The 13,194-nt window shown below is 43.1% G+C and overlaps 1 protein-coding gene across 1 annotated transcript in view; it reads left to right on the top strand.

Annotated features, from left to right (window-relative positions):
- The window catches only part of LOC149322800 (LIM homeobox transcription factor 1-alpha-like), a 94,221-nt gene extending 83,195 nt beyond the window's left edge, over window positions 1–11,026 (top strand). The window contains exons 4-8 of the mRNA XM_089509385.1: window positions 226–383; window positions 2,331–2,408; window positions 3,769–3,928; window positions 6,215–6,373; window positions 9,350–11,026. Coding sequence (XP_089365511.1) covers window positions 226–383; window positions 2,331–2,408; window positions 3,769–3,928; window positions 6,215–6,373; window positions 9,350–9,504 — 710 coding nt within the window. The 3' untranslated portion in view covers window positions 9,505–11,026. The remainder of the gene's footprint in view (window positions 1–225; window positions 384–2,330; window positions 2,409–3,768; window positions 3,929–6,214; window positions 6,374–9,349) is intronic.
- The last annotated feature ends 2,168 nt before the right edge of the window (window positions 11,027–13,194 follow it).

Raw genomic sequence — 13,194 nt, 5'->3', positions numbered from 1 at the left:
CAACATTGGGTATGTTGGCTAGGACTGCTGAGAGCTGAAGTCTAGCAGCTCCTGGATGTTTGCATGATTTCTGCTCCTGACACAAGAAATTTTGATTTTGAACATTCACTGAGGAAGTGAACCTGAAATTTTGAAAAAGGGCAAATACCTCTGGAAAGTCCATCTCTCTTGGTATCATCTCCTGTTGGGTACCAGCTTCTTTAGTAACATGGTTTTCTTTCATAGTGAAGAGTGAAGATGAGGATGGGAGCCACCCACACAGCAAGGGAGGTGAGGAAGGAAAGGACCACAAGCGCTCCAAGCGCCCACGAACCATCCTTACCACACAACAACGGCGAGCTTTCAAGGCCTCCTTTGAAGTCTCTTCCAAGCCCTGCCGGAAGGTTGAGTATCACTTGCTACTCTCTCTCATTCTCATAGGGAACACCCAACCCAACACTGCTATTTATTTACTTATGTAGTTAGTTGGAACATCTATTATGCCCCTTACAAGATAAAAGAAAAGAGGCACCCAGAGCAGCGTACAAGATAACAGTCTCTGCCATCAGGCTTACAATTTAAATTTAAGACATGACACAGAAAAACTAAGCATTGGGGAGGGAAAAAAAGGGTAAAGATTATGTGACGTTAAGCCTTTACAATACAAAGCCATAGAAAGTTTGTGGGAAAACCTCCAGCCTTGAGGATAGCCAGCCTCCTGAGGAAAGCAATCACCACCAGGAAAACCATTTCCAATAAAGCTTGTTGTCAGAAAAGTGGGGAAGAGAAGGTGGTAAACTACCCATGGTGGTGGTCAGTCAGAGGAGCTGCTTACAGTAAAGTTTCTAAGCAAGGAAGGTGGTCAGATAGCAAGGAAGGTCTTTGATTTACTTTCATTAATTGCATGTGCAGTTCTCATGCTACCATGTAGGCTTGGAGTAAATGTGTATGCTGGCTCTGTGGCCTAAAGCACATGGAGTGGAGGTCAGGGAAGGTTATCCCTCCAACTAAGCTGGAGGTGTAAACCCCCTCCTGAAATGATCTGGCAGAAGTGGACCACCAAGTGTCCTATGTAGTTGAGTTTCCTCCGGCATTAACAAACAGAAGTTTACTAAATGACTGAGCTTTAAAAAAATATTAAGACAGCTGTTGTCAACATCATTGGAGTTATCCCAGAAGTATTAAAACCTGCCTTCAGGCTAACCTGTGGGCTCTAACATGGGAGTAAGTTACACTCAGGCTTCATCTACACTGCAGAATGAATGCAGGACACTGTTTTAACTGCAAAGGCTCGATGCTTTGGAATTCTGGGATTTGTAGTTTGGTGACGCACCAGAATTCTCTGACAGAGAAGGCTAAATATCTCACAAAACTACAAATCCCGGAATTCCATAGCATTGAGTCATGGCTGCAGTGCAGATCCAGCCCTTGTTAAACTAACTAAAATTCAGAAAGAGCCATGCACTGTTCCTGGTATAAAGTCAGTGTTCAGATTTGGGAAATAGGAAATGATTAGTCTTTTTCTTAACCCTCCTCCATAATGGTTTATTTATGTTTGGATGAAAAATGGCATATGCCATTAAATAATCCTATGGGGTGGGGGGAACTGCACAATTTCAGGTGAGTAGCTGGCATAGCCACAGAAAGTGCAATAGGACAGGCTTGGGTGGATGATTAATACAGAACATACAATGACAGAAGCAAAGAGACTAGAATGGGCAGCATTTTCCAAGCAGCCATCCACTGCTATATTCAAACTCCCTTTTCACATCCTTGCTCCTGGGAGAAAGAACTAGAAAAGAACACGGCGCATTGGATCACTAACACAATGATGCACTATTTCAACATCCATTCCCCCAAAGCAGGGGACTATTCACTGTGATGAGAATCTTAAGGTGTCCATCACAAAACCATACTCTTTTTCTCTCCCAGCCTTTCTGTTTTCCTTACATACAGAGCCTACTCTTTCCCACTTTTATGACAATAAGCTTTACATACAGAGCCACAAGAAGAAATATACAAGTGTTTACAGACATATTGTCTATTTTTCTGTTTTTTTCCAAAGCCAACAAACATTTAGGTGTGTTCAGATTTGGATCAGTCCTGTACAGAGCAGTCCTGCCATGATCTACATGTCTGTCACTTCTGTCTGAGTCTGCCAGATTTGGTACAGGGGTTCATCTGAATCCACCAGTAGTGTATTTATGCATGTATGTGTGTGACTGGATCAAGGGGAAGGATTTGTTAGATCCTCCGGAGCACATTGTTGTAGTGTGATATGAGGGCTCTGCAACACCTATGCTGAAGTTAGTTTCTTCAAATTAACCTGTCCTTTTCTCCACAATGGGCAGGTGAGGGAGACGTTAGCGGCTGAGACTGGCTTGACTGTTCGGGTTGTACAAGTTTGGTTCCAGAACCAAAGGGCCAAGGTGAGTGAGTAACTCAGAGCTCTTGCATATTATGCATGAAAACCCATCTCTGATGAACAGGGCTGAGAGTTGGATCCATCTCTGGGTGCCAGAATTTTGATCTCCCAGAGGTGGGTTCTTTTCCTCCCACCAGAGACCACGCCATATGATTGCCATGGCCTCCTTCTGCAGCAAAAACAGGTGGCAGGCTCTCGGATAGTCTGGAGTGGACCCAAGCTGTTTCAGGCTTTAAGTGCTAAAATCAGCACAGTAGTTCTGCCTGGAAACAGTCCAGTATCCAGAGAAGCTTTTTCAACAGAGTAGACATGTGATCCCTGTAACCAGCCCCAATGAACAGCCCAGCTCAAGCATTTTGCACTTACTCAAGTTTCCAAACAGTTTCCAAAAATAGCCCCATGTAGAGATGACTTTTCAAGGAATGAGTGCAGCTGATGCAATAGCACTAATTTTAAATGTGCAAGTGCACTCCTGGCCAAAGCTGAAACCTGGGCATTCAGGATCAGTCCAGGAATACGCCAAGCTATGCACTCCTGGAAGCCTCCAGGATATGAGATTTACCTTTCAATTATGCCCTTTGCAGTTTCTTTTTAAAGCGAAAAGGAATTTATTTCTTTTTACTAGAGATGAACTCCCAACTCTTCCACGTTTCATCAGATGGGAGTGGTGCAGCTTGCAATGACTTGTAGGGAATGGGCCCCAAACCCCCTTAGGTTTGCCCATCCCCTGCTTTAAAGACACAGAAGCTGTCCACAAATACAACTGATATTCCTTGCTTAGAATCTCAGGATGCATCAGTACTGTAGAAATAATGCAGCTTGATAACATTTTAAGTGCTGTAGCTCCATCCTATGGAATCCTGGGTTCTGAGGTTTTACAAGGTCTTTGGCCTTCTCTGCCAAAGAGTGCTGGTGTCTCACCTAACTACGAATCCCAGGATCCTGTAGGATGGAGGCATGGCCGGTGTCAACCTGCATTATTTCCACAATGTAGATTCATCCTATCATTTCAAAACAGGTCTTAAATAGATTCAATAGGAGAATAAGGGGAAGGGGTCCAACTTTAAAACTAGCCCTAGAGCTGTTACTTTAAAAGTGGTTTGGTCTTTTAAAAAAAAACCCCAAAACAACAACAGGGGGACAATGTTCAATTACTTTACTATCATTATTGCAGTCTTTTTTCTGGTCAGTTAACAACCCTGGTCAGTGCAGCAGTAGAGCACATTGAAAGATTATGTAGGGGAAGGTTGGGGTCTACAAGGCAGAGTCAAGTGGCACCTGCCTTGGGAACTGGAATTCTCCTCACCCCAATTTAGGAGGAGGATTCTGTCCTCCCTTCCCCCTTTTGTTGCACCCCTGCCCAGGAGCATCCATACTCCTCCTTACAGATGAAGAAGATTGCCCGCAGGCAGCAGCAACAGCAGCAGCAGCAACAGCAGGAGCAGGAACAGCTAGGAAACCCCCGTCTAGGCACAGGAAGGGGGAACGGCCGCAGTAGCAGGCAAAGCAACGAGGACAGCGAAGGTAAGAAGGACTGGGAACAACTGAAGAGCATCTGAGGGTCAAAGTAGTGCAATCAGTTCACTTTTAGACACTTTCACCTCAAGAGGTGAAAAATATCTGTTTGTCACAGCACATGATATTCCTGGGGTATATTACTCATACTCACATATAAGTCTAGAAAGTTTAGTCAAAAAATCGACCCAAAAAATCTGGGTCAGCATATCCATGGGTCAGTGTAAATAACAGTGGCATAACTAGAGGGGGTGTGGTCTACACTAGGTGATACCCCAGAAGAGGGGTGACATCTGGTTAGGCCGATCTCCCACCATGGAGTGAGAAGGGGCAAGCGTTCCCTGCCCAGCTTTGCAACAGTGGCGACTTCTTTCTCAGGAGGAGGTTGCCAACGAGGCAAAGGAGAAGGGCGAGCATGCTCCTCTTGGCCTGGGTTGTGTCCTGGGCCTGGTGTTGTTTAATATCTTTATAGATTAATTTAATGATAGAACAGAAGGCATAGTTATTAAATTTGCAGATGATACTAAATTCGGATGGGCAGCTAATGATCCAGAGGACAGGATCAGAATCCCATATGAACTTGATAGATTGAAGAACTGGGCCAAGACTAACAAAATTAATTTCAGTAGAAATAAATGTAAGATATTATATCTCAGCAGGAAAAAAAAATGAAGTGCACAAACATAGGATGGGCAACACCTGGCTTTAAAACAGTACCTGTTTGAAGGTTCTAGAGGGCTTAGTAGACTACAAGCTAAATATCAGTCAATGATGTAATGCAACTAACAAAACAACAACAACAACAACACACACACACAATGCAATTCTGGCTGTATCAATAGGATCATAGTGTCCTGACTGATGAAAATATTAGTGCTACTCTATCCTGCTTTGGTCAGACCTCACCTGGAATACTGTGTCCAGTTTTGGGCATCACAGTTCAAGGAGGAGATTGACAAGCAGGAATGTCTACAGAGAAGGATGATCAAAGGTCTGGAAACCAAGTCTTAAGTGGAACAACCTAGGGAGCTGGATATCTTTGGCTTAGAGAACAGAAGACTGCGGGTTCATATGATAGCCACCTTTAAATATCTGAAGGGCTCTCATATAGAAGATAGACCCATTTCGTTTCCTGCTGCTCCAGATACTAGAACACAAACCAATGGATTCAAATTACAAAAAAATAAAAATAAAATAAAATAAAATAAAAATAAAAAAATCAAAATAAAAAAAAAATCCATGTAAACATTAGGAACTGTTTTTTATTATAAGATTTGTTAGATAGTGGAATAGATTGCTTCAGAGGATAGTGGACGCTGTCTTTGAAGGTCTTTAACCGGAGGATGGATGGGGAGCTCTCACAGATCCTTTAGTTGTTTTTCCTGCATGCCATTCCAGTCATTCCAGCTGCAGAGTCTATGATTCTGTTATTCAAAATCCTTTTGCATTTTGGACTATTATACCTAGAATTAGGCATGCTGGCTGGGATACCTGTAAACTTTATTTTTTAATTTTTTTAAAAAAGGCTAATCTTCCCAAGTTCTGAATAAAAAGTAACTTTCAGAAGCTCCACTTCAGATGGTCTCAATAATCCACATTCTTAAGAGAATATACATGGTACACATTAAACAGGTAGAGAAGTTGAAAGTTCACCCTGTTTTTATAAGCTGTAGCCTCTGCTCAGCTTTATGCAACTTGATCTATGTATTTTAATCAAATCCTAATATGTATGATGGCAGCATCCCGTCCACACAGGTGCCGCCATCTTGACGTAAGGGACGCACAGTGTATGCACGTTGCTGCACGTCAGTTACATCACAAGTGCACCAGTGGCGCACTCGCGATGTAACCCAAGCGCTGCAAGAAGAACCCGGAAGAACCAGGTTCTTTTTACTCCTCAGGGATGTTGCACTGTTTGGCGGCTGTGGCATCCCTCTGGAGTTAAAATGGGAGCCTGCAGACCGTCATTTTTGGGCAGTCTGTCTTGGACCCTAGTTTTCTTCTCTTTTTAAAAATTGTCTAAATCCAAAGTACACCTATAGTTAGATATATTTCTGTTGTTGTGTGCCTTCAAGTCATTTCTGACATAAGGCAACCCTAAAGCAAACCTATCGCAGGGTTTTCTTGGCAGAGATTTGTTTAGAGGGGTTTTGCCTTTGCCCTCCTCTGAGGCCAAGAGATTGTGACTTGCCCAAGGTCACCCACTGGGTTTCCATGAATGAGCAGGGTTTCAAACACTGATCTCAGGTGTGTTTTACACTCTCCTTTGTTTCTGCCTCACCAATTGCTCAATAGATGGAGCAAGTGTTCACGGAATAGATGGGCTCATGGTGCCGTATTCCAGGATTGCTCAACAGCAGTTGCTTCCCCTGGACCAAAACAGCTATAGCACAGACTTGTACCGGCAAGGGCTCACACCGCCCCAGTTGCCCGGAGACCATCTTCATCCCTATGGTGAGCTTGCATCCTCTAAACCTTGTTCTACATAAGCACTTCTACCCTTCTGTTTCTCTTCCCAAATATGCACTATAATACGCTATTGTGATATTTTTGCAGGATAAATGTGGAATGTTTATCCTAAAAAAGCATAGTTCTTAGTTTGTTCCAATCTCCCTTTTGTTTTTCTTTTCTTCTTTCCTGTATTGCTGTATTGTAGCATTTTATTTGTCATCCATGGTTTTTTCTCTTTCTTTTTTTATTATGTCCCTGGCTTCAGTCCATAGTTCTTCTGGTTCTTGGTCTATTATGCTTAGTAGTGCAAATCTGTTCCTTCTGATGTCTATGAATTCTATTGATACGTATGTTGTTTAGATCATATTTTGGTTATGTTTTCTTTTTGAGTTTTACTCTTATTTTTGATATGAGTAATTTGTGACCTGTGCCACTGTCGGTGCCTGGTGTGGTCTTGACCACTAGGAGGGCACTTCACCATCTTTTACTTCCGATTATATAATTTATTTCATTATATTATATAATCTATTATAAAGAAAGGAAGAGGCACTAGGGATCACATTGCAAACATACAGGGGCTAATGGAGTGCACCAGATAATTCCAAAACAGTATGTGCAAAACAGCAGATTGTAGTAAAATCTTTGACTGCATAGATCATGAAAGGCTATGGAACGCCCTTAAAGACATGAGAGTGCCAACACATATAATAGTCCTGATGAGAAACCTGTACTTAGGGCAAGAAGCTACTGTCAGAACAGAATACAGACAAATAGAATGGTTTCCAATTGGCAAAGCGGTCAGACAAGGCTGCATCTTATTACTCTATCTGTTCAACTTACGTGCTGAACATATTTTAAGGAAAGCAAGCTTGGACTCAGAAGGAGGAGTGAAAATACGAGAAAGGAATATCAACAACACCATAATATTAGCTGAAAACCTCCCAGACCTGGAACAACTACTAAGGGAGATCAAGGAAGAAAGTGCAAAGGGCAGGATTACTGTTGAACATAAAGAAAACAAAAATAATGATAATGGAGATTCTAGACAAATTCAACCTAGACAATGAATAAATAGAAGTAGTAAAAAACTTCTCATACCTGGGATCAAACATTGATAGAAATGGGAACTGCAGCCAGGAAATCAGAAGAAGATTAAGAATGGGAAAGGTGGCTATGAAAGAACCAGAAAAGATTCTAAAGTGCAAAGATATACAACTGAGCACAAAAGTTAGAACCACAGAAGCCATTGTATTCCCTATTACCATGTATGGATGCGAAAGCTCGACAGTGAAGAAAGAAGATAGGAAGAAAATCCATTCATTTGAGATATGGTGCTAGAGAAGAGTGCAGAGGATCCTGTGGACAGTCAAAAAGACAAACAATTGAGTCCTAGAGCAGATCAAGCTAGAAATCTCCCTAGATGCCAAGATTACAAAACCAAAGCTGTCATACTTCAGATATATCATGAGAAGGTATGACGCATTGGAAAAAACAATAATGCTGGGGAAAGTGGAGGGAAGTAGAAAGAGAGGAAGGCGGCATGCTAAATGGATGGGGTCTATTAAGGAGGTTAGGGGTATGATGCTGCAGGAACCAAGCAGAGCAGTGAAAGAGAGGTAGTCTTGGAAATATCTCATTCACAGGGTCACCATGGGTCATAATCGACTTGAAGGCAGTTAACAATGAAAATGTGGAGCACATAGACCATAACCTGTGCACTGCATGTGGTCCGCTCCTGTTTTTCTGCGAATGCCCCTGTTGTTAAATATGCCGCTGTGTGGTGGAGCAATAGCAAAACTACTCCCCTCAACCTCTGTATACTGACCTGATTTGGGAGGCACAGTCCCAATTAATCCTCTATCATCCCATTTTTCAGCTGCTTTTGAAATATTTGGATTTCTCTCCCCTACTGCACCCTTTTGTCCTTGCCTTACTTCAGTTGCAGAAAATTTAGTTCAAAGTGTAAAATAGTTTTCAAAGCATTAATTCGGGGGTAGGGAAGGAGAGAAGGAGGCAGAGTCTTGTCCTTCCCTTTATTCTCAGGCAATAGCAAACTGATGCAGGCTCTTGTAGCTTGTATGTTCTTTCTCATTGATAACTTTCACATCTTGATTACAAATATGCGTCCTGTTTTTCATCTGTGAAATTCTGTAGAGTATGCTACTCCTGTACCTTTCATCAGCACCTCTGCTGCTCCCTTTCAAAAAGTCATATAGAAACATCTGCCATGGTGTGTGCTTGAAACAAAGTGAAGCATCTAGGATAAATGGTTTTGAAGGCCTTTAAGACAATACAGTTGCCACTCTGTTTTCGTGGACTTCAGATCTGCGTCTCTCACCTGTTCATGAGTGGCAAACGGAGAGGGACAAAATAGGATGTGGGCCACCATTCAAGCCAATGGAGTTTGAATATAGGCAAATTTCCATTTTTGTCCGGGGTGTGTGTATGTCTAGAACAGATCCCCTTCAAAAACAGAGGGGCAATTGTACTTACCAAAAGCAACATGAAAATTAGCAAGGCTCTCCTCCCACCCCTACCACAAACACTGCCTCTTTGCAGACAGTCTGCAGAAACTGGGTGAAAACTGTCAAGCTCTGTTTTATTAGTGTGAATGGCTTTGGGAGACAATCCTTATCTGAAAAGCAGGATAAAAAATGTAGCTACTGAATAAATCTTCATAAATGCTTCCCGGTCAGAGGGTCCACTGATATTGCAATGCCCAAGAGCTGGCAACAGTTGGAAATCATGTTTCCTCAAACCCCTTGATGTTGGTGGACAGGACCTTCCATCGGCTTAAGTCAATATTCCCAATGGTGAGGAATGCTGGGGGTTGCAGTCCAGGAACATCTGGAGTGCACAGGATTTCCACTTCATCCCTAGAGGGAGGGGGGCTTCTTTTGATTTAAATGTTCTGGTCCTTCAATGCAACTGTCACTCTTTGTGTGTCATTCTCTTTCGTTCCCTCTTTCCCTCCTTTAGATTCAGAAGGTGTCTTCCACGACATGGACAGCGAGACCATTGGTCACTTGGGCGACTGCCTGTTGTCAGCTGCGGAAGCCAACCTCCTGCAAACCCGAGTGGGAAACCCTATTGACCGGCTCTACTCCATGCAGAGCTCCTATTTCACCTCCTGACCATGGGGACATTTCTTGGCTCTCCCACCTGATATATGCCACACTCTGGGCTAGAAGAAGGGGAAATGGCACGGAGGAGCAAGCCCTAAATATCTATCTGTTTGGAAGAACTCCCTGGACCCTTCAAAGCCAATAAGGCATGTGAGGCTGTCTCACAGGCTTTTGGGTGCTACCTCCTGGGTATTGACCACAGAGTCTTGGAGGACCTGGCTACACTGCCTCTCTCTTCTCCTCACCCAACATTCAATTGATGGACAATTTCTCATTGTGTAGCTATACTTATACAAGTGTGTTTTTGTGTTTAAACTGTAGGGCATTAAGGCTAGCTTGACTCATAGGCAGAAGAAGATGGTGGGAGCTCTAGATTTTCCTAAGGGCAAGATTTCAGGGGCTCTTGTGCAGCTTTTCATGACTTGGCTCTATCTGGTTTTTTCCTTATTAATTTCCTTTAACAGTGGTAAAACTTAGAAGTTCCCTTTTCATGAATTATCAACATAGAGGTGGAAAAAAGATTAGATGTCAAAGAATAAAGTCACCTGATGAAATAAGATTGTCAAACTGAAGACTCAAGACAGTCCCTATACCTTTAATAGTTGTGTATTAGAAGGAATTTCAGTAGGCAAGAAGTGATACCTTCTTCTATATAACCATTAATGGTACAGGATCCCTCTCCAATTTTCACTCTTGCAACCCTATGATGAAATGGTGTCTTAGAGATACTGCTGCATCAAAAATCTATAATCTTTTTCATGCCACTTTAACTGCTGTGGTTGTCCTCCCCTAAAGAATCTGGGAACTGGACTCTAGTAAAGGTGCTGAGAATTCTTGGTTCATAGATAGTACACAAGGCTGCTTGTGGAGAAGCACATGCCTGGTTATGAGGCATGGGAACATGTTTGAAAGGAGATTTTGGTCACAGTTGTACCAATGCTGCCAGTGCTCAGAGGTGTAGTAGAAAATGTTGGACACTTTGGCTATCATCACAGCTGTAAATTGGGCAGCAGCAGTAGGGATAGTGGGGAAGGGGATGTGAAATAAACAGCCAGTAGCCCACACACAGTTTATGTATTGCATGCTGCCCATCCCTGCTGAATATCACCAAGGATTTGTATAAGTGTAGCATGATATTGTACTCTTCTCTAGAAGTCCTATGTTCAAAAGGAGGAAAATCCACCTTCAAGACATCTACAGTGGAACAGTAATACATTTTGATGTGCCAGCTTTCATCATGACCATCCCAAGTGACAGTTTGCCATGGAAAGTAAAAAAGGCAGGCAGCTGTATTGAAAACTAAAAGTTTTCATCTCCACCAACAGGGCTTTTATCATACACTTGGGTCTCAATCGCCCATTCACAACCAAATCACCAATATCCTCATAATTACTGTACAGTACTGGGTTGCCTGGTCAGGACTATTCCAGGCCTTGAGATTTGAGGGCCAAAACCTATGACCTAGGGCTGTGATGATGAATTTATGGCTGGTGTGCCAGAGAGGGCATGTGCTTGTTCCTCCTCCTTCCTGACCTTCCCTGGCTTCCAGTTGCCTCTCTGAAGGCAGCTAAAGGCCAGGGTTGGTGGCGGGGGGGGGGGAAGGAGGAGGAAGAGTTGTGTGCCTGTTCATTTTCATTTTTGCTTGCCCCCGCAGGGCCTTTAGCTATCTCTTGAGAGGCATCTGAAGGTCTGGGAGGGTGGGGGGGAGAAGTCTCACCCCAGAAATTTTGCCCACAGCACCAGGTAACACCCAGTGCCGGAAAGCCTTTCAGTTTGGGCACTTGGCCCCTAAAAGGTTCGCCATCACTGATGTAGGGAATGACCCCTTGTTATGTCACAGTAGGTGGATGCTGGTGATGTGACAAAGGACAGCCCCATATGATGTCATTAAGTATGACACGGTTCTCCTGTTGATTGGGACACAGCAGACTGACATTTCCATCTTTCTTCTACTAATGATCTCCTCTATGAGAAATTGGCAAAAGGGAACCTACTTTGGATTGTTTCACTGGAAATTGCTGGTGGATGGTGGTAGAAATGTCAGCCTGCTGCCTCATGGTCAACAAGAGAACAGACGCCCATTGCTCACAGCAGCGGCTGCTGCTAAGTCACAGTAGATTGGGCACTTCTTAGCTACATAACTAAGATAGTTAGGCAACTACGTAGCACATCTAGAATACCAGTCATTGGGTCTAATAATGAGGAAAATATATATGGACACACTTTTCAAGGCTGAGATCCCTCTTCCCTCATTCGGAGGACTGAGAAAGAGTGCCCAAGCTCTAAGATATGGAAACTCTAATTACAACAAGGATAGCTCATGGCTCTACCTTATTGCTGGCAGAAAATTCATTGCTACCTCCCCTATTTACTATGACAATTTCAGCTAAACCTAGAGAAGGCTAAGGAAGGGGAGGAGTAGCAGGTGACTTCAAATTCCTGGCACTTTGACTCTCTGGGAGCTCTGGCTTACATTAGTAGTCACTAGGCCTGGCCTAAATACATTTTGATGGAGGTGGGAAGGGAGAGTTAGTTATGTGTTGTTGTGTGCCTTCAAGTCATTTCTGACTTATGCCAACCCTAAGGTGAGCTTATCACAGGGGTTTCTTAGCAAGAGTATTTTATAGAGGGTTTACCTTTGCCTTCCTCTGAGGCTCAGAGAATGTGTTCTGCCAAAGGTCACCCAGTGGGTTTCCATGGTCGAGCAAGGATTCGAACCATAGTCTCCAGAGCTGTAGTCCATTGCTCAAACCACTGTGCCATGTGGCTCTCCATTAAAGGAAAGAAAGAAAGCTCTTCTGAGAGTTACATCTTTTGATGTGGGCATATCTGAACAGTTCCTAAAATGTCTAGCCACATGTAAGCAGAATGTAATAGTGCTAACCTTGTTATGGTGAGCCAGTGTGGCTTAGTGGTTTGACTATTGGACTACAACTCTGGAGACCAATTCCCAGCTTGGCTATGGAAACCCACTGGGTAACCATGGGCAAGTGACGGTCTCAGTCTCAGGTAAAGGTAATGGCAAAGCTCCTCTGAACCAATCCCACCAAGAAAACTCCATCATAGGGTCATATTAGAGTTATCATAAGTTGGAAACAACCTGAAGGCACACAACAACAATCTGAGTGCAAGAGGTGTGGAGGACTGAAAGTACAGCTTCAGCCCCCTAGGCATCCTACTCTAGCAAGGTGAAAATTGTGTGCCATTCTGCATATTGCTGGAGCTCAATTTCCAGCAGCCCTAGCCAGCATTTGCAATCCAACATCTGTAGGGCTGCCCAATTCCCACCTTGTCTTGAAGTATCTAATGGGGAAGGAGGGGGATTCAATCCAGGATTTTCAACTATAATCAAGACGAAGGATGCTGGTCTCAGTGAACAAGCAGACAAAACAACTTGGTTGTTGCAGAATCTGAAACTACGTTCCAGATCTCAGGAAGCATATACATGCTGAATTGAGCTTGATAGGGAAGACACATGTAACAGAAAAGTAATCTCACAGCATGTCCTTCATCTGGCTTTGTAACTGAAATTATAGACACTCACAGCAGCAATTTGAATGCCAGCTCTGCTGTCGGTTTTGCCCTTCTCTCAAGTGCTTCCAGTGAATTTGACCACTTTTAAAACAAATATTGCATGGGTTTTCATGTATTTATCCCTTCTTTCACCACTGTTTTATCATTTGTTAAAATTGTTTTTAA

Source organism: Sceloporus occidentalis, unplaced genomic scaffold (genome assembly GCF_023333645.1).
Source record: "Sceloporus occidentalis isolate IW3139 unplaced genomic scaffold, rSceOcc1.0.p SCAF_1, whole genome shotgun sequence".
In the NCBI taxonomy this organism is placed as follows: Eukaryota; Metazoa; Chordata; class Lepidosauria; order Squamata; family Phrynosomatidae; genus Sceloporus; species Sceloporus occidentalis.
Note: the sequence above shows the minus strand (reverse complement) of the source record. Positions and strands in the feature narration are given on the sequence as shown.